Below are 19,880 nucleotides of genomic sequence, written 5' to 3'. Positions count from 1 at the left end.
CGGGCGGGGCGGGGGCGGCGGCGGCGGAGCGGGAGCGGGGGCGGCTGCGCCGGCGGCGGGCGGGCGGGCGGGGGGCGCGGTGCGCATGCGCGGGGACATCCCCCCCCCCCCCACCCGCCCCGCCGCCGTCTCCTCCTCCCTCCCGTCGTGGCGGGGGCGCGCCGCGCGCCCCCGGGGTGCTGCGCACGCGCGCGGGAGCGCGCCCCCCCCCCCTTACTTCTGTGAGGCGGGAGCCGCCATGTCGGGGGAGGGAGGGGTTGAGGGGAAGGGGGGGTAACGGAGAGGCTGGCAGCACAGCAGCCCGTCCCAAACGCGGCCCGACGGCAAAAAGAAGGGCCCCAATGCAGCCAGTCCTCAAAAGGACCCAAAAAATGAGATTTGTGCCCCAATGCAGCCAGCCCCAAGCAGCCCAACACTCAAGACCCAGACCCCAACACACCTGGTCCCAAACACATCCCAACTACCAAGACCCAAACCCCAATGCTGCCAGCCCCAAACAGCCCAACAGCCCAGACCCCAATGCAGCCAGACCCCAATGTAACCCAAAAACCAAGACCTGTACCCCAGTACAGCCAGTCCCAAACACAGCCCTACAGCTGAGACCCAGACCCCAACACATCTGGTCCCACACACAACTCAACACCCAAGACTTGTACCCCAATACAGCCAGCCCCCAGCACAGCCCTACAGCCCAGACCCAGACCCCAACACAGCCAGTCCCCAAAAACAACCCCAAAAAACAAGGCCCATACAATACCAACAGTCCCAAACACAGCCCAACAACCAAGACCTGTACCCCAACACACCTGGTCCCAAACACATCCCAACAACCAAGACCCAGACCCCAATGCAGCCAGCCCCAAACACGGCCCAACAGCCCAGACCCAGACCCCAATTCATCTGGTCCCACACACAACCCAAGACCATACCCCAACACAGCCAGCCCCAAACACAGCCCAACAGCCCAGACCCAGACCCCAATGCAGCCAGTCCCAAGCACAACCCGACACCCAAGACCCACACCCTAATTCAGCCAGCCCCACACACAACCCAACACCCAAAACACATACCCCAACACAACCAACCCCAAACACAGCCCAACAAACTAGACCGGTACCCCAATACAGGCAACCCCAAACACAGCCCTACAGCCCAGACCCACACCCCATGCAGCTATGGGGTGGGTGCCATTCCCCAACACAGCCCTAGGCCCTCAGTAGGGCCGTGTGGGGGCTGTGGGTCCCCTGAGGACACGGCAGGGTGGGAGGGCCGGGGCCAGGCAGCCGCAGAGCAGCGGGCAGGAAGGAAGGAGGCTGGTGGCGTGCACGGGGAGCTGGAACCCGCTGCGCCCTACACAGCCCTCTGCGGGGACAGCAGGGCCACGAGGCAGGGAGAACCCCATCACAGCCCAGGTCATGCTGTGCACAGCACCATCCAGATCGTCCCGGGCAGCAATGGGGGCAGAACAAGAGGGCAGCCCCCGGGCACACCGAGCTGCCCGCCGGGCCCCTCTCCCCGCAGTAAGGCCGGCCGCCAGCCCATCTGCTCCTGTCGGGGTGGGATTGGGGTTGGCATTCCTCTTCACTGAGCTCCCTCTGAGCATCGCATGGGGTCGAGCTCTCCTTCGCTGGCTGTGCCCATTAACCCCCAAGCAGGACCCACACCACACGGGGCTGGGGGCACGAGGGATCGGCCTCGGGGGACCTCAGGGTGCACGGACGAGGTGCTGAGGCGGGTCACCGCACGGCCTGGATGCGCCCTGCGAGAGGACACTGAGGGAGAGGAGGATTCAGAGCAGGAGGAGGGGGGATGCGGGGCTGCTGCAACCCAAATTCTCGCACTCAGCACCCCCACGAGCTGCCCGGTCCCGGTCCCGGTCCCGGTCCCGGTCCCGGTCCCGGTCCCGGTCCCGGTCCCGGTCCCGGTCCCGGTCCCGGTCCCGGTCCCGGTCCCGGTCCCGGTCCCGGTCCCGGTCCCGGTCCCGGTCCCGGTCCCGGTCCCGGTCCCGGTCCCGGTCCCGGTCCCGGTCCCGGTCCCGGTCCCGGTCCCGGTCCCTCCGTGTGTTCCCGCCCCCCTCCCACGTGTTGCCGCGCACCCGGCACCGCGGGAAAACGCGCGCCCGCCCCGCCCCGCCCCGCCCCGCCCCACCAGGGCGCTTCCCGCCACTGACGCCACCCGGCCCCGCCCACCGCCCCCCCCTCCAGGCTTTCGCCCGCTGCCAACATGGCGGCGAAGCCCCAGCACCCGCCCTCTCCCAAGATGGCCGCCCGCCTCGCTGGCCGTGTCTCCTCACCCCATCTCCCCCCTCTCTCTCACTCCGCGCCGGCAGCGAAGGGGTGCTCTCCCAGCACGCCCCGCGCGGGGACGGGAGGGAGGGAGGGAGGGTGGGGTGCTGTCCGCGCGGTGCCCGCTGGGAGTTGTAGTCCGCGGCCGGCGGCGATCACGTGGCGCGCCCGGCAGTGGCCGCGTTGGGAGCGGAGGCGCCAAGATGGCGGCGCGGCGGGGCGGAGCGGGGCCCGCCGCGACCGGGACCGGGACCGGGATCGGGGCCGGGGGCCCGGCGGGGGCCGTGTCCCGGGGGCCGTGTCCCGGCGGCGCCCCCCGGCCGGCCCCGTTCCGCGCCGGCAGCCCCCTGCAGGTAGGAGGCGGCCGGGGAGCGCCCGTGACACGTGGAGGGCCGGGGCGGCTCCCGCCGGGGCGGCGGCGGCTCCACGTGGAGCGGGGGGGAACGGGGGAAAACGGGGGGAAACGGGGGTGTCCTGCACCGGGGGGCGCTGGGGTGTGGGGTGTGGGGTGTGGGGTGTCAGGGTTTAAAGGGAACGGGGTTTGGGGGGGCAGGGTGTGGGGTGCCGGGGTTTTGGGGTACCGGGGGTTTTTGGGGTCGGGTTGTGGGGTGCCGGGGTTTGAGGGTATGGGGTTTTGGGGTCAGTTTGGGGTAGAGAGGGGTTTGGGGCCGGGTTATGGGTTACCAGGATTTTAGGGTTTTTGGGACCTCCTCATGGGTTACCGGCACTTTAGGATATCAGGGTTTTGGGGACCAGGTTATGGGTTACCAGCGTTTTAGGATATCAGGGTTTTGGGACTAGTTTATGGGGCTACCAGCATTTTAGGATATCATTTTTTAGGGACCAGCTTATGGGCTACCAGCACTTTAGGATGTCAGGACTCTGGGATCAGCTTATGGGCTACCGGGGTTTTAGGATATCAGGATTCTGGGACCATGTTATGGGGTTAACAGCATTTTAGGATATCAAGATTCTGGGACCAGCTTATGGGGTTACCAGCACTTCAGGATATCAGGATTTTGGGACCCCCGTATTGAACACCAGCACTTTAGGATATCAGGATTTTAGGGACCACCTTATGGGCTGTCAGGATTTTAGGGTCCAGCTTACGGGCTACCAGCACTTCAGGACATCAGCTTTTTGGGAGAAGCCACCCTCCTGTCACCGCCCCGCACCCTTTTGGCCGCGTTCCCTGGGCGAGGCGTGCGGCAGGTTTTTTTGGGGCCGAGCGGCAGGATTTTGGGGCCGAGCGGCGCGGCGCTGCGTGACGCTTCCCCCAGGCAGCCGAGGAATCCTCCGAGCATCCTCCCCGCTGCCGGGGCCGCCCCGCGCGGCTCTCCCCGCCCTGGCAGCTCGCCTGGGCTCCCAGGGCACGCGTGTCCTCGCTGACAGCCCCCGGGGCTTTGCGTGGCTCTGTGGGGTCCCCGCTCACCCCACAAGGAGCTGGGATGGAGGCGTGCACGTGGAGCCCTCGATTTGGGCGCTCGGGTAGCAGGGCAGCGGGTTAAACACCCCGTTGGCATACCCGAATATCCTTTTGGGGTCGTGGGTGTCTTCTTGATGCCTCACGTCCACCCGGGGTGCCACGGTGCCTGACCCTAAACACAAAGCGGGGGCAGGGGAGGCGTTGGGGGCTGTTCGGGGCTGTTTTTAGGGATGGGAGCAGCCCGGGCGGCTTCGTGCCCCCGCCCCGACGCGGTGCTGGCGGCCGGGGCAGGAGGAGGTGCCCGGCCCCAGGAGGATCAAAGGCAGTCCCGGGGGGAACGCGGCCGCCGGTGACTCAGAGCTGCGGGGCCTCCTCGCCAGGTGCTGAGTCAAAGGAGTCGGGGAGGGCCGGGAGATGCCGGGACGGGGCCGTGCTGCCATGGGGATGGGGTTCTCCCGGCCTGGCTTCGCCCCCCGTTGTGTTTTGGGGGAGGCCGGCTGGCTGGCGGCTCCCCCCCGGCGCTCCCAGGGCTCCGTCCTTGGTGCCCTTATCACGCCCGTCCCTGTTATCTCTGCCCCAAACCCGTCTGCAGACGGGAATTCCAGTCCTGGCCCGTGCGCTGCACCTGGCCGAGGGCAGGATCCGGCCTCGCTGGGACGCCCAGGGCAGGGGGCTGGGGGGAACGGGGCGCTGGGGGATGGATTTTGGCTCTGGCGCTGGCGGCCGCTGAGCCCTGCTGCTGAGCCCTGCACATTCGTGTGAGTTTTGTGATGTTTGGGGCTTAGCCGAAGCGCCGGAGCTGGAGGCAGGAGGGCTGTGGGGTGTGGGGCCAGGCTGCCTCTCCGCTGCCTTTCGGGCACGAGAGGAGCGTGGGACTGGGAGTCGCTTTGCCTCGTTCCCCTTCACCAGCCCCAAAACTCCCCGAGAGCTCCGGGCGTCAGTGGGAGGTGTGGTGGCCCCTGGGGTACCCCAAAGGGTTTTAGGATCGGGGGCTGGAGCCCGACCGGTGCTGGGCAGAGCCTGTAGGATGTCCCCACGATGCTCGCGGCGCTGAGCTGGCCGCCCTTGCCCCCACAGTGCTTCTCCTTCGACGAGGACGACCTGAGCTTGGCGTCGCTGGACGCAGAAGCCATCCTGGAGGCCGAGGAGATCCTGGGGACCATGCAGAACTACCTGGACTCCTCCGTCATCTCCATCATCGAGGACCTCTCCCTGAGCGAGGTGGGGCCCCGGGAGCGGGATGGGGTGGCCTGGGCTGCTTGGGGTCAGCGCTGCAGCCCCTGTGGGGTGGGGGCTTCGGGGTGGCCGTGCCCCGACGCCCTCTGAGCTGTCTCGTGCCCCTTGGGCAGAGCAAGGCCTGCCTGGACGCGCAGAACGAGCTGTCCCTGCTGACGGCCATCACCGAGATCCTGGACAGCACGGACGACGAGACCCTGTCCCCCTTCGACACCATCATGGACGCGGAGCTGCTCACCTCGCCTCGGGAGCGGGACAATCCCTCGGTGAGCCCACCCTAAAACCCGTGGCAGGAGCCCTGCTGGGGTGTTTTTGGGTGTCCAGGGGGCGAGGTGGGAAACGCCCGGGGAGCTCTGCCTCACCCCCTCTCACCTTCTCTCAGTTTCAGAAGTTTCTCAGCTTGTCCCGGCCGGCCCTGGAGTGCGAGAGCCCTGCCCCGGAGCACCCCAAGGGGCTGCGGCCCCCGAGCCACGGCGGCAGCGTGCCTTTATCCGGGAAGGTGAGCAGGGGGGAGCTGGAGGTGGCCGTGCCCACGGAGCAGAAGGAAACGGCTGTGCCACAGCCCCTCTGCTCTCCCTCACACCATGGGGGCTGATGCGAGCTCTGGTTCCTCTCCCCAGCCCGACGTGGAGCTGCCGTGGGAGCGCGAGGAGCCGGCGGGGCCGAAGAAGCAAAACTGCAGCACCCCCAGGGGGGAGAGGAAGCAGGGCCGGCTGCGGGCCCGCGGGCAGCCCCTGCCGCAGCGCAGCGACGGCGAGGAGGAGGAGGAGGAGGCTGCCTCCAGCCCGGAGCTGGACGGCAGCGTGGAGCCCGCGGGGTTGTGTGTGAGCGGGGCCGAGGCCGTGCCCGAGGAGCACGAGGACCCCTGCATCATCAACACGGGCGACGTGTCCCTGAGCGAGCTGGTGAAGTCCATGCACCCCTACTGCCTGCCCACCTTCACCGTCTGCCTGGACCCCGAGGCTGAGCCCGTGGCTAAGGAGCTGCTGAGCGGTCCCGTCCTGCTGGAAATCGTGCCCGGCGAGGGGGAGAGCGTGGAGATCCCCGTGGTGCTGCAGCCCCTCGCCCCCGGCTTCCCCGGCACGGAGCCCCAGCTGCTGGGCGCGGAGGACAGCGGGGAGCCCATCCCTGAGCATCCAGAGGAGCTGCCGGGAGAGCCAGCGCAGGAAAAGGGCACGGAGGAGGAGAAGGAGCCGGGGCAGGAGCCCTCCAACCACATCCCGGAGAGCAAAGCCCCGGCGGAGGCCGTGGGGGCGGGCGGCAAGCGCCAGGGCTGCGAGAAGGGGCGCGGGCGCGAGCGAGCGAGGAAGAGTCGGAAAAAGAAAGCGGAGGAAGGGCTGAGCGAGGAGGCCCGGGCGGGCAGGGACTGCGTGGCACACCGCCTGCGCTCGGGGCGGCCGCGGCGGGCAGCACGACCCTCGCCACAGGTCTCGGACTTCTTGGCACGGCAGCTGGAGCGCGCCAAGGAGGAGGGCGGGATGGAGCTGCGAGCACAGCGGGCTCCGCGGCCACGCGGCCGGCCACGGGGGGCCAAAAAGGAGCACCCGGAGCCACTGAAGGAGCCGGAGGGAGAAACATCAAGCGTGGAGCCAGAGAAGGGTGAAACCGTGGAGGTTTTGGGGAAGGTTTTGGAGGAGCCCCCAGCGGCGTCGCAGCCCAGCCCCGAGGAGCGGGATGAGAGCGAGGGGACGGCGCAGCAGGGCGGAGAGGTGGTGGAGGCTGCCTCCGAGCAGGGAACGGGGACGGAGCCCCCCCAGAGCCTGCCGGTGACGGAGCCCAGCGAGAGCCTGCCCAGAGAAGCCAAGCCCAAGGCGCTGAGCCTGCGGGAGTACCGCATGCGCATGCAGCACCGCCAGCCCAGCCCGGGCGGCAGGAAGGAGGGCGAGAAGCAGGCGGCCAGCAAGTGGCCCAGCGTCCCCGAGCCTCCCACGGAGCTGGCGGACATCCCCTGCCTGGTGTCCCCCATCTGCCCGGCCCCCGAGGCGCCCGGGGCTCAGAAGAGCCCGGAGAAACCCGCCAGCCCCCTCGCTGCGCCTCCTCCTGCCAGCAAACCTCCCCCAGCCCCGGCTCCGGCCCCGGCGCCGGCCTCGGCCCCGCCGCCTCCGGCCACGCCGCTGCCTTTCGTCGCGCCCCCCGTGCCCCCAGCTGCCGGGGCGGCCCCCCCCGGGCTGCCCCCAGCCCCCGCGGGTGCTTACGCCCTGTACCCACCAGTGCCTTCCTGGCCCTGCTTCGGCCCGCAGCCCGTGGGCTGCCACGGGTTGCCCCCGCCGCCCACCGCCGGCGCCCCCGGTGCTTTCCACATGGTGCCTGGCCTCCCACCCCCACCCATGGCCTGGCCCCCCCCTGCCCTGCCGCCCCCGCCACCTTTCGGCCCCTACGGCCCCCCGGTGGGCTGGGCCCCCCCATCCTACTGGCCAGGGATCCCCATTCCCCCTCCAGTGCCTCCCCTGGCATATGGGGACCCCGGAGCCGCGCTGCAGGGCGCTGCACCCCCTGCGTTCCCGGCTGCTGCCCCCCCCGGCACGGCCCTGCTGCACGGGCAGCCTCCCGTGGCCCCCACCCCCAGCTGCCCGGAGCCCCCGGCTTTCCCCGTGCAGCCCCCCCCGAGCACAGAGACGGGGGGTGCAGGCGGGCAGCCCAGGCAGGCTGCCAGCAGGGTGTCGGACCCCAGGAGGCAGGCACGGCTGGCGGGGGAGAGCCCCCTCCCCAAAGCCCCCCAGGCAGCTCCAGCGGCTGCCCAGCCCAGCAGGGTGCCCCCTGCGCCCCCCCAGCCTTCGGAGGAGCCCCCGGCCGCAGCCCCCCAGCCAGAAAAGCCCCCCCAGGTGGTCACCCCAAGCCCTACGGAGGTGTCGGCCGCTGCTGGCCCCGCTGCGGGGTCCCCTGGCACGCACCCTACAGAGGAGGCCAAGGGGGCTGCGGAGAAGCCCCCTGAGGAGCCGCCCGGCCACAAGTCCCCCCCGCAGGCTGCGGTGCCACCCCAAAAAGCGTGCCGGGAGGGCAGCCTGCCCGCCAAGCCGCCTGCTGCACGCCTCTCCAGGCACCAGCCGCTCGTCAGCCCGGCGCAGCCCAGCGACAGCAGCAAGGACATCGTGCGGGCCTTCATCAGCGAGATCGGTGAGTGCCGACCCGGCAGGGTCCAGCCGACGCTCCCCGGTGGGTTTTGGGGTGTGTAGAGGGGGGAAAGCTGCGCCCGTGGGCTCGCCCCGTGCGTTTGGGAGGCTGGTGGTGGCACACCTGACTCGTGCTCTCTCTCCTGGCGCAGGGATCGAAGCCACTGACCTGTCCAGCCTGCTGGAGCAGTTCGAGAAGTCTGAAGGTGCGGATGCGGCGCGCCGTCCCCTGCAGGGTCCCCTCTGTGTCCCCGGGCTGGTGGCACCACGCGGGGGTGCCTTGTCCTGGGGTGTGTCTGCCTCCGTCTCCGTCCTGCCTTGTGGCAGCGGCCGGGGGGTCTCTGGGGTGGCCAAGGGGGTGGGAATACACTGGGGGGAAGAAGAAGGGAAAAGCTCTGCAGGGAGCTGGGCTGGGCTGGGAAACCTCTCCCTGCTGTGTCCCCACGTGCAGGGCCCGTCCCCTGCCCTCCTGCCTGCTCTCACCCCCTGCTCTCTTTCAGCCAAGAAGGAGGAGGCTCCTGCGCAGCCCCCCGAGGACAGGCGGCCGGCGGGGAGCACGGGGTGAGTCCGGGGATGTCTGCATGCGCAGGCTCCATCCGTGCAGCTCTCGGATCCAAGTTGCTGTGAGCCCCAGCGTTGGGGAGCGCGGGTGGGCTTTGGTGGCTGCTGGTGACCAAGCTCCCTTCCCCTTCTCAGGGCCGAGACGCAGCCGGAGAGGAAGCCCCCGGACGGCCTGCAGGGCTCGGAGCTGGCCAACGTGGCAGGTAAAGGCCAGGAGCAAGGAGGGGGGGCTGCCCGTGCCCCACCAGGGGCTGTCCTGGGGCTGGGGCTGCCGGGAGGGGACCCTGGGGCTGGGGTGGGGGTGCCCAGCCGGGCAGGATGCAGTGAGCTCCCCTCTCTGCTTCACCTGGGCTCGTTCCTGAACGCTGTTTGATGCTCCCCCAGGGCTCACCCCCCCGGCGACGCCTCCCCACCAGCTCTGGAAGCCGCTGCCCGCCGTCTCGCTGCTGGCCAAGACCAAGTCACCCGTCCCCGCGCCGCAGGAGGGGAGCCAGAGGACCGCCAAGCTCCTCGCCAAAGCCAAACCTCTGCCCCAGAGCAAGCTCCCGGGGAGGATCCCCGCGCCCCCCCCCAGCCACGTGTGCTCGGGGGACCACGACTACTGCATCCCGGGCACGGCGCGGCCGGAGGGCAGCAGCAGCAGCAGCACGCAGCCCCCCGGCACCGAGAGCGGCTCCCGCTGGAACGTCAAGCACCACCGGGACATCACCATCAAACCCATCTCCTCCTTAACCAAACGGACGCTGGAGCAGCCCAAAGCGGCCCCCAACACCACCGGGGGGCCCAGCCAGGAGCCCCCGGGGGCGGCCAGCCCGGCCCCCCTGGATTATCGGACTAGCGTCCCCAGCGAGGCCGCCGCCGGCTGCAGCAGCCCCCCCACCTCGGTGCTCCTGTCTCCAGCCGCCTCCCCCTGCCGGGACCAGGAGCTGCGGCCCCCCAGCGCCCAGCCCGGCCGTGCTGCTGCCAAGAGGTCCCTGCGCTGCTACCGGAGACCCCGGGACTCGCCCAGCCCCTCGGCCGGCAGCTGGAGGGCCGGCCGCAGCCGTGCCAGCCGCTCCTTCAGCTCCAGCTCGGACGGAGCTAGCGAGTCCTCGTCTTCGTCCTCCTCCTCCTCCTCCCGCTCCCGGTCACGGTCGCTGTCCCCGCCGCACAAGCGGTGGCGAAGGTAAGTGGTGGGGCTCTCTGGGCGTTGCCTGGTGTTTTGGCAGAGGTGCCCAGATGCCTCTAGACCTGCTCGAGGAGCTTTATTTCCTTGTGGGTGCCAGACCCGGACCCGGGGAGCTGCTGTGACACTGGCATCTGGCTGAACCTCACCCCTGGGCAGGGCTTCTCAGTTCTCCTGGAGCACCACAAAGTGCTTGCTCAAGTCCAAGCCCTCGGCTGTGCCGTGGCTTTTGGCAGCTTTCTGTGGGTTCTTAGTGCAGGCGGTGGCATTTGTGCCAAGGAGCTGGCACAGCCCTGGGCGTAGGAACGAGGTGAACCACGATGGCAGCAGGAGCAGAGGAGAAAGCCACCTTGCTTGGCCACTCTTTATCGAGGTGGTCTCCTTCATTTTGGGGTCCTTGTGCCTCTGGGCGATGTCCCCCTGCAGCCTGGCCCAGCTGTGCTGGGAGGAGCTGGTGAGGGCTCCCTTGCCACGCTGCCCTGGGTGCTCAGCTGGTTTTGGAGACGTCCCAGGGCGCTGGGCCTCAGGGCTCCTCCATCCGTGGCTGGTAGGTGTGGGGGCTGGAGCAGATCAGGACAAGCACACGGTGTTGAACCCCACGAGGATGCAGCCTGGGGACTTGCCGTGTTGGGCTTGGTTATCCAGCAAATACAGCTGGCCCTGTGCTCAGAAATGTCCCCGTGGACGGTGCCATCCTGACCCGCTGGCCCCCGGGAGCTGCTGCAGCCCATGACGTGGAGCTGGGTACAGCAGCCCTGGTCCCTGTGGGTCCTTGTGGGGCTGTGGCCATGCTGTATGGCTCCCCGGTGCCTGTTTTTTGCTCTTTGAAGGCTGTGCCTGGGGAGGCTGCTCCCATCAGGCTGCAGGCTTTGGGGCCATGCAGAGCAATGTCTCTGCGGTGCCTTTGTATCCCCTGGCAAACTCGGGCAGGTGTTCCCATAGCCTGGCTCACCCTGGGTGCTCTGGGGAGGATGGGGGTCTTTTTCTTCCCCAGAACCGCCTGGTGCTGGGCACAGGGAGGGCTCGGTGCTGAGCTGTCTCTCTCCTCCCCCCAGGTACCGCTCAAGATGTTCGCACAGCTCCTCCTCCCGCTCCAGCTGCGGGTCGTGTGGCAGGTCCCGGGACAGGTCCTCGTCCTCCTCCTCCTCCTCCTCCTACTCGTCCAGGTCCCCGTCCCGCAGACAGTCCCGGTCCCGGTCCCCTTCTCCCCGCAGGAGGAGTAACAGGAGGAGACGGTAAGCACGGCCACCCTGCGGGGAGGGGAGCCCCAACCTCCCAGCGGGGCTCCTCGGGCATCTCCCCCGCGTCCTGGTCCTGGGATCGCTCTCTTCCAGCACCCTGGAGCTCACGGGTCCGGTTTCTGCCTTGCCAGGTACAGTTACGACGCACAGGACCACTACCAAAGGCAGAGGATCCTCCAGAAGGAACGTGCAATAGTGAGTGGGGCGGCGGGCACGCGGGCAGCGCCGCGGGGAGGCTCTGGCCAGTTCGTGGTGGGGGGCGGGTGGCGATGCAGGGGCTCGGAGACGCCGAGCCCTCGAGCCTGGCTGGCCGGGGTCCCCCCCCAGGTCCCAGCTCACGGCACGGTGCCCCCTGCCCGCAGGAGGAGCGTCGGGTGGTGTTCATCGGCAAGATCCCCAGCAGGATGACGCGCTCGGAGCTGCGGCACCGCTTCTCGGTGTTCGGGGACATCGAGGAGTGCACCCTGCATTTCCGCTCCGAGGGGTGAGAGCTGCGTTGAGCGCGCTGCCAGCTGAGGAGGGGGGGGGGGGACACACGCAGCCCTGCCGTGGCTCAGCTCCTTCCTGCCCTTGCAGGGACAACTACGGCTTCGTCACCTACCGCTACGCCGAGGAAGCCTTCGCTGCCATCGAGAGCGGGCACAAGCTGCGGCGCCCGGACGAGCAGCCCTTCGACCTCTGCTTCGGCGGCCGCCGGCAGTTCTGCAGGAGGAACTACGCCGACCTGGGTGAGTCGTGCAGCTCTCCCCGAGCCTGGATCCTCTCCTTCCCAGCTCCGCGTCCCTCCTGCGATGGAGGCCAGGCTCCGTCCACCCCCTGCCAGCCCGGCTCTGGGTTTGGAGGCCGGCGGGCGAAGCGAGGTGGGGAGGAGCAGGAGGAGGCAAAAGCCCTGCCAGCATCCCCGTGGCTCAGGGCGGGTTTCTCCCCGTGTCTTGCAGACTCAAACCGGGAGGATTTCGACCCGGCCCCCGTCAAGAGCAAATTCGACTCCCTGGACTTCGACACGCTGCTGCGGCAGGCACAGCGCAGCCTCCGCAGGTAGCGGCAGGCACGGCGGAGCGCCCGCCCCCCGCTTTTGTACTCAAAACAAAAAACAAAAGACAAAAAAAGTATGGAGAGAGAGAGAGAGAGAGATGAGGTTTTTAAGAAAAAGAAAAAGGAAAAAAATTTGTTTTATAATCAATATTTAAGGAGGACGGGTCGTGTCCATTCAATCGGAGGGGCCCAGGCAAGCCCCTGGCTTGCCCCAGCCATATAATAAATGTGGATGCCCAAACAGCAGCGCTGCCTCGTCTCCTCCTTCGCAGGGCCACGCGTGTGCTCAGGGCTCCCAGGGCAACGTGGCTGCCACGGGGGGGGCACTTTGGGGTCAGGGTGTTTGGGATAAGCGGGGCAGGATGGGGGTCACTGAGCCACTGGAGTGCCTGTCTCAGCCCCTCAATGGCTCGGCATGGGGTGAGCGCCTCTGCCAGGACACGGGCACGGTTTTTAGGGCTCTGTGGGAGCCGTGTCTCTGTCCCTGGGCAGGTTTTGGGGCCGCATGCACCTCCCGTGGTGGCCACGCAGGGGCAGTGCTGGATCCCCATCCACGGCCGCTCCCTGCCGCAGGATGGGGTCCGGGGGGCTCCAGCCCTCTGTGCTGGGGGGGCTGTGTGGGCAGGGACAGCGCTGTCCTCCCCTGTCCCCTGCTGCTGGCAAGCCTGGGATGTGATGTGGGACAGGGCTGCTGGTGCTCCTGCTCAGATCGTGCTCGGCCACCAAAGGCTGGGGCGAGCAGTGATTTTGGAGAGCCCTGCCCTTGGTTCTGTCGGCCCCGGGGGGCTTCTCTTTGGTGCTCCAGGAATGTGGGGTGTGTTCAGGCTGCCTGTGGGGTGAGGCCCTGGGGCCAGCTCCCCCCTGTCCCGTCCTGCCCAGCCCTGGACTTTGCACGAGGGAGGGTCCGAGGAGGTGGCTGCATGCCCCGGGCTGGGCAGGGGGCTCTTTGTAGGGCAGCTTTCCAGAGCCATCGGCCCATCCTTTGCACCCCACTGGGTCAGGGTCTTTGTGGGCACAGCTGGAAGCTCGTGGAGCCCCTCCTGTGCTGGGACCAGGATGGAATTGGGCCCCATTACCCCGGTGAAGCTGTGGGGCAGCCCCACAAGTGTGGTTTCACCCTGCGTGCCCACACTGCTGGGCTGCCCGCGGTCCCCTGCGCTCTGCCGCGGGTGCAGGGGGGGCAGGGGGTGTGAAAGCGTTTGTGTTGCCAAAAGAATTAACACCCGGCCGGCGTGCCCCATAAATCTTTCAGGCGCTGGAGGCCGGCTTTATCCCCCCGCGCTGCAGTTTAATGGTTTCCGTTGGCAGCAACCTGGCCCTGTGTGCTGGGGTTATTGATTTAAGGGCTGCCGGGGAGGCTGTGAGGGCTGCAGAAAGGTGTTTTCCTGCCGCCCAGCTGGCGGCAAAGGCTCTGCTGCAAAGAGGAGGCAGAGAACCGGGGTTTTGCTGGAGCCTTGGGTCTCATGGACCACGAGTATTCCTGCTGAGCTGTTGCATGGACACGGGGATTTTTAATTTTTATTATTTTTCCCCTTTGTATCAGCTGGTTTGGGTTCCATGCGCAAAACGCAGAGGGCCTGCAGGAAAAAGCCCGGTGCAGCTCTCTCCTTGCACAGCCTCTGCTCGGGGCTGGAGGCTGCACAGCCCTTGGCCCTGCTGAGCATCCCCCCAGCATCAGCAGAGCCCCTTACCTACAAGAAAGGTTATTCTAGGGCCTTGGGGCCAAGCACCTGCATCGCCATGGGGTGGACGAGCTTTCCAGCCCCTGATTTGGGATGCTCAGCACGCAGACCCCAAAAGCTGGCTGTGCAACGCTCGCAACCCTCGAGATTTGGGCTGACTGCTCGCCCCAGAGCTCAGCCCAAAGCAGGGGCTGGTGCTGCCCGGTGGCTGTGACCCCACAGCCTCAGATCCCTGCAGCAGGAGCCTCACAGAGCATTGCCCTGGCCCCAGGAGGGCACCCAGAGGGATGGCTGCTGCTGGGATGCTGGAAGCACGGGCTCAGAAGAGCCCCCGAGAGCCAGGAGGGGTGCTCGGCCCCTTCCCACACTGGGTACCCTCCACTCTAAGTCTCCAACACCTCTACTCTCCTACACCCCTCACCCCAAATCCCCACCTGGTCCTGGAGGCCAGCTGGGCTTTGGGAGTGCTTTAAAGCTGTGCTTGTGCAGCCGAGAGCTTGGTAAATTCCCCTGTTCCCTCCTACAGCAGCTTTTGCAGGCACGGCTCATCCTCGTGATCCTGAAGCTGCGAGGAATGTTTGGTAGGTGCCTCTAAATAAAATACCTGCTCTGGTCACCCCCCAAACCAGGAGCTGCAAATGCTTCTGGCTTCTTAATGCAAAAGCTGCACCAGGGCCGAGGAAGCAAGCAGGAGGGAGGAAGGGACCATCAGGTCTGCAGCCTGGTGATGGCAGGGAGCTTGTGCAAGAAAATGGCATGGGGTCTAGAAAATAGACCTGAACTGGGGGAAATATTCAAACAAACAACCAAAACCCACACACAAAAATGTAACCACCGTTGTTGATTGATTTATTTTTATCAGTCCAGGAAAATTCCCTCCTGACCCTAATGTGGCACCAGCGCTAAGCCTGGGGTGTGAGCAGACCTCAGGAAGGGTAAGGCGGGGAGCACCCACACACGAGGCCCGGAGCTGGTCCCTAGTGCTCAGGAGGAGGAAAGCCTCAGTACCTTTGGAAGCAAATTAGGAGGGAAATGATTTCTTCCCAGCGAGCAGCAGCAAGCTGGAAGCCTGGGCTGGGAGCAGCACCTCCTCCAAGCCACCTTAGTGCTGGTGGCTCCTTGGCCAGCCAGGAGCTGTGTCCCAGTGTCCCCAGTGCCCATCTCCAGGGCTCTTCTGCTCACATGTTTATGGAGGGAGCGTTTCAAATCAGGCTGTCTCTGCCCTGATACCCTTTTGGGAAGGCTGGTCCAGAATTTCCCTCCCGGCAGGGCTAGAAAACCCTCCAGTTCCCCATCTAAAATTATTCACGGTTTTGTGCCGTCGTGGCACGACTTCCAGCTTTTCATAACATTTTCTTATCTGTTATCTCCTTTCAGTGCTGCTTCGGAAATGTTTTTGTCTGCTCTCAGACTCTGGCTGGGACAACCAAGCCTCCAGTAGGTCTGCCTCAGCCGGCGCTTGTTTGTCTCCGTACCCAAACAGGCTCTTTCTGCGCAGTGGAAATTTATCCTTTCCGGCTGCAGAGCTGTGGGGATGTGCTGGAAGAAGTCTCACAATGCCTTGCGCAATGGCAATAATGTTTTCTGTCTCTGCTAAAAATAACTTGTCTGATGCATCCTCGCATCGTGCCATTCCTCTTTCACAGAAGCATCAAGCTGCCGCTTCGCGTTCATCCTTCAGCGCAGCCAGGCCTTTTTATTCCTACAGTGCTTCCATTTCACCAGTTTATAGCAAACGTCCTTATTTCTTGTTCCCAGGTTCCCAGGCCTGCCCTTTCTGCTGTTTTATTTCATCCTGTGGCTGGGCTCACGCGATGCTACGGATTCAGGAGGAATCGCAGCTAGCTGACTCGTGGTTTCGCGCCCCAGTTACACCCCAGCTACCTCACACCCCACCCAAACTTCTACTTCCAGCTCGGACATCATTTCTGCTGCCCTATTCCCGTTTCTCTAGGTATCTGGTCGCTCCCTGCCTTCCCGCTATCACCATTTTGGCAGCAGAACAAAGCCCACGGCTGCGGGGCTGGCAGAGCACCCTCTCCACCTGAAGCCACATCTGAAATCGTCGTGTTTTACTTCGCAGCGAATCGATACGGAAATTTGCCTCCTCTCTTGTCGGAGGATACCTGAGCCCTGCTTTTCCGCTGCTGCTTATTGCCTGGCATTCAGGGGGAAATTAAAGGCTGCTGTAATTGCACAATTTCTGCTCTTTATTCTCCTCGTAGCCTTAGAGACAGCGCAGCGGACGCTCAAGGCCGCGTCTGGTGTGCAGCCAGCCCCGAGAATACCCGCGCGGGGCCCTTTTCACCGCCCTTTCTCAGGCCACATCTTATCCGTGTCACCCCTTTCATGCCCTCGCGGCGCCCTGCTCTGCTAGCAATTGAGCCCTAGGAGATCACGCTGCCAGGACAAACGGGCTGAAGGCTTCCTGATGCAACGCCAGGGAGACCCGCACGGCGCTGTGCGAGGTCGACTGGGAGGCGAAGGGCACGGGGGAGCCACGAGGCTGTGAGGTGGCGTGTCGTATCAAGCCCTGCTCCCAGGTGAGCTGGCGAGCATCGGGAGCTGCATCTTCACACGGCTTATTTTTAGAGGCAGGAAGGATGTGGAGAAGGAGCGGCAAATGCTTCTGTTACCTAGAGACAGTTGGGGATTGTCCCTAAATAAAGAGGCCGTCCTGCAAGCCCCCAGGGGCCAAAGGTTTTCCAAATGACGTGTTTACTAGGACAGCACTGCAGAGGCTTAAAATAATGGTAATAATAAAACCCAAAGCAACTACGAAACCGAATTTAGCAGCTCCAGCCATGCAGCTCAAGAGCAGGGACGGTTGGCAGCACGAGTTAAATGGCCTGACACGGCCAACAAGCACGACGTCTCCAGCTCATCGGAGGTCTCACGAAGTGCACCCAGGACACGTGTGGTGCTGTGCCTTGGAGGTGGATGGACACGGCAAAGTCCACGTGCAGTGCACCAGGACACAGAGCCCAGCACGGGGGTTGTGGAGCACGCACTTCCAAGACCTAGGGCTGCATTTAAGATCATAACCTCTGAGGAAATCCCAGCACAAAGGGTGAGGAGCTTCCTCGGGCTTTTCCAGGCTTTGAAGCCTGGCAGCCAGTCGGGCTTTGTTCCATTTTGTTCCCTTTTCCCCACTTTGTTCCATTTCCACCCATGGACAAGCCCACGATTGCTACCTCGTGTCTGGCGGGAGCAAAGGGACCTGCAGGATGTGGCTGCTCACGGATTGTGGCTGCCACCGGGGGAAAATGAATAAGTCAGTGTCCTCCGGATGCGGCCGGAGGCAGGCTCCGGAGACGGCGATGCTATCCATGGCCTGGATAAAGGGAACGGGTCAGGGCAGGACAGGGCCTCTGAGTGCCGATAGCAACCGGGGGAGGAGGTGAGAGCAGCCAGCACCGCTCGCTGCCGTGGGCAGCTGTTCGCTTAATCCCCATCTCTGTCCACATCTCCAAACATCTCCAGGCGAGAGCGAGGCTGGGGAAGCAGCAGCGCCTCCCAGAACTGCAGCCCGGGCTCAGTTTTGTCTTCGCTCCCTCTCCCGCGTGGTGCTTTGACTAGTGGCTAAGTCCTCAGTGCTCCCCATTTGACTATTCACCTCCGTCATCTGTTCACGAGGCGGCCGCGGGTTTATCGGGCCCGAGATCTGGCCTGAAGCCGTCAGTCACCACCTTGTCTGAGCGGCGTTTCCTTCAGCCTGCTGGGAGGCACGTAACGGGCTGAGGCGGCTACGAGGCTGGTCCCAAACCTCGGGAGGAATCGTTCATCCACCCGTTCCTGTTAAACCACAGCTGCCCGCGGGGCACTGTAATATTGCAAAAAATTTCTGAGTGTGCACGGCGGCGTTTGGGAATTGGAGGCTCTGGTAAAGTCGCTTTTCTTGGCTCTTCTTCCCTCCGAGCCTGCTGTAGGGCCCTCAGCTCCCTGTAGGCTTCCTCCTACTGTCTAAAACATGTTTTTATTAGTAATCTTTGTGTTTTTAGCAAGCTGCTGTTCAAAAGCGATTTTGGCTGGCCTAAATGTGTGGAGGTTCGTTTTTTTTTTTTTTTTTAACTTGTCAGAATTTGGGATTTTCTGTGCTTTGTCGGTGGCCATGACAGACTTCTTGAAGGATGTCTTTTTACTTCTCGATGTCGTCCTTGCTGAGCTGTTTGACTGTGCCATATTTGGAGATTTTTGTTGGTTAGCATATTTTGACTGACGGCATATTTAAAGCTTTAAACACAGGGACTCTGTGTCACTCGTAAGCACTTTGTCCCTTCCTCAGCTGCTTTCAAATTCTTAATTACTTTCCTAAAGTTTGCCCTCGTTCCCTTTTGAAGAAGGGTGTACTCCTCTCCCTTTTTGAAGTTACATCGCACTGCAATGTACTTTTTTTCTTGCTTTTTCCTCCCTGCAGTAATGAATTTGAGCACATTGCGTTCCCTACGCCAGTTACCGTTTGCTCTTCCATTTCAGCCTCTCCCCCCTGTGCACTCCTCATGACTAACTCAGGACTTCATCCTCCACTTGGCTCCTCTGAGTGGTCGTTCTAAGAACTGTTGATGGCTAAAAATACAGTCTTTGCATCATTCTTTGACATGGGGGTAATATCTCCCGTTATTATTATGTTTTCTCCCCCGACAACCTCTCCAACTCCTCCAACTGTATTTCATTTCACCGTCCTAATCAGGTGGTCAATAGCGTGTGCTTGGTATTACTTAGACACGTATCAATGCTTGGAGGCTCTCTGCTAGCTTAAACAAAATCCCAGATTACTTTTATCTTTTTTTCTTTATATTTTTTTTTTCTGGAACCTGGGCAAATGGTGTCCTGGTAGCCTGAATCATTTTCTGTGGTTTCGTGCCTTGAGCTGCTGTTTTTGCAATCTCCTGAAACATGTCAAGATCTTGCATTGACTTTTTTTTTTTTTTTTTGATGTTGTTGGTTTTTAAAAATAGAATTCACATGTTCGATGTCTAGCCCTGGGCTTTCCTGTATGAAACTGTCTTCCTCCAACCAGCCCCTATTTCGGTTTGCTGAATCTCCTTTTGTTACTGAAAATAAAACTCCCATCACCTTGGGGAAGGGCAAAGAGACTTGCCAGCTGTATGCCCTCTCCTCACCTTTGGCAACAGCAAGAAGCATTTTATGATCCTTACTGGTTAAGATCAGCTTACTGTGTATGAAGACATTCACTCTATATACCCGTACACATTCTTGCCAGGTTGATAGGTATGGAAATCATGCCCTCACTTCCTCGGTCTCTATTTACTTAATTTGCCACTTTTCACTTCTTGACGACCAAGGCCTGCTGAAGCAGCAGGCTGCACACCGCATCAGATAATTCAGCGATTTCATATCTGAATTGCTTCAGCGTTCTTGAGCAAGCACCGTCGCAATTAGTGTTTGTCACGGAGCCTCCTGCACCTTCCCCACACCTCCGCAGTGACCACAGTCACAAGGAACACGTTTCACATCGAGGGTAGTTTTGAACGTGGCAGTGATGGGACACGAGACAGGGCACCAATGTCTGAAGATGCTCTGGAGTGCCGCCTTTGTTGTCGCAATATATCTGTGACCTCTTCCATGAGCAACTTGAAGTTCCCAGACACTTTACATCCTTCCTTTCGGTGCGTCTCTGTCAGTTTGCTGGTGCAGAAAGCTGGTGAGGTGCAACCCTCTGTTCCCCTTGTGTCTCTCCTAGGATGCTCCAAGCCTTCCTCTGAGCTACCCGTGTGCTTGGTTGAGGAAATGTTTTGTTGTCTCCTGTCTCTCTGGCATTTACAGGCTCGTCCATCACACGTATGAGCAGCTGTGTGTGAGTATGAGTGCTTAGTGTGTGCGCATAGAGGCGTTGGAGCAAGGAGCACAGAGCTGACCGGGGTCTGTTCATTGTGGGTACCGGATCCGGCCCCATCCGCAGCCTGAGGGGAAGGTATCTTGTGATCCCGTGCTTTGTTTCCTTAAGGGTACTTGCAAAACCCTGCAGAGTCATCCAGCATGGAAACATATTCAGTATTGTATTCACCACAAACGCTCATCTTGAGACTTTTGTGTGGATTTGTTTGGATTTTGAGAGCATCTGTGTGTAAATGAAGGGTTTTTACCCATTATCTTCCTACAATACCCTCATTCTTAT

At 63.2% G+C, this 19,880-nt stretch overlaps 1 protein-coding gene across 1 annotated transcript; it reads left to right on the top strand.

Moving 5' to 3' along the window:
* The first annotated feature begins 2,457 nt into the window (after window positions 1–2,457).
* PPRC1 (PPARG related coactivator 1) lies at window positions 2,458–12,295 on the top strand. Its single transcript, XM_084289798.1, has 14 exons — window positions 2,458–2,638; window positions 4,789–4,932; window positions 5,061–5,213; window positions 5,330–5,446; window positions 5,568–8,061; window positions 8,210–8,263; window positions 8,558–8,618; window positions 8,754–8,821; window positions 9,003–9,783; window positions 10,839–11,018; window positions 11,156–11,219; window positions 11,387–11,508; window positions 11,601–11,752; window positions 11,963–12,295. The coding sequence occupies exons 1-14, from the start codon at window positions 2,489–2,491 to the stop codon at window positions 12,064–12,066; spliced, it is 4,644 nt and encodes a 1,547-aa protein (XP_084145924.1). The 5' UTR covers window positions 2,458–2,488; the 3' UTR covers window positions 12,067–12,295.
* Window positions 12,296–19,880: the final 7,585 nt, after the last annotated feature.

The sequence above is a fragment of the Netta rufina genome, assembly GCF_964035555.1.
Source record: "Netta rufina genome assembly, chromosome: 7".
Lineage (NCBI taxonomy): Eukaryota > Metazoa > Chordata > Aves > Anseriformes > Anatidae > Netta > Netta rufina.
Note: the sequence above shows the minus strand (reverse complement) of the source record. Positions and strands in the feature narration are given on the sequence as shown.

Coding starts and splice junctions, on each gene's coding strand:
- PPRC1 (XM_084289798.1), top strand. CDS start 2,489: ATGGCGGCGCGGCGGGGCGGAGCGGGGCCCGCCGCGACCGGGACCGGG. Junction 8,264..8,557: donor GCAGTTCGAGAAGTCTGAAG/GTGCGGATGCGG, acceptor GCTCTCTTTCAG/CCAAGAAGGAGGAGGCTCCT. Junction 11,019..11,155: donor AGGAGTAACAGGAGGAGACG/GTAAGCACGGCC, acceptor CTGCCTTGCCAG/GTACAGTTACGACGCACAGG.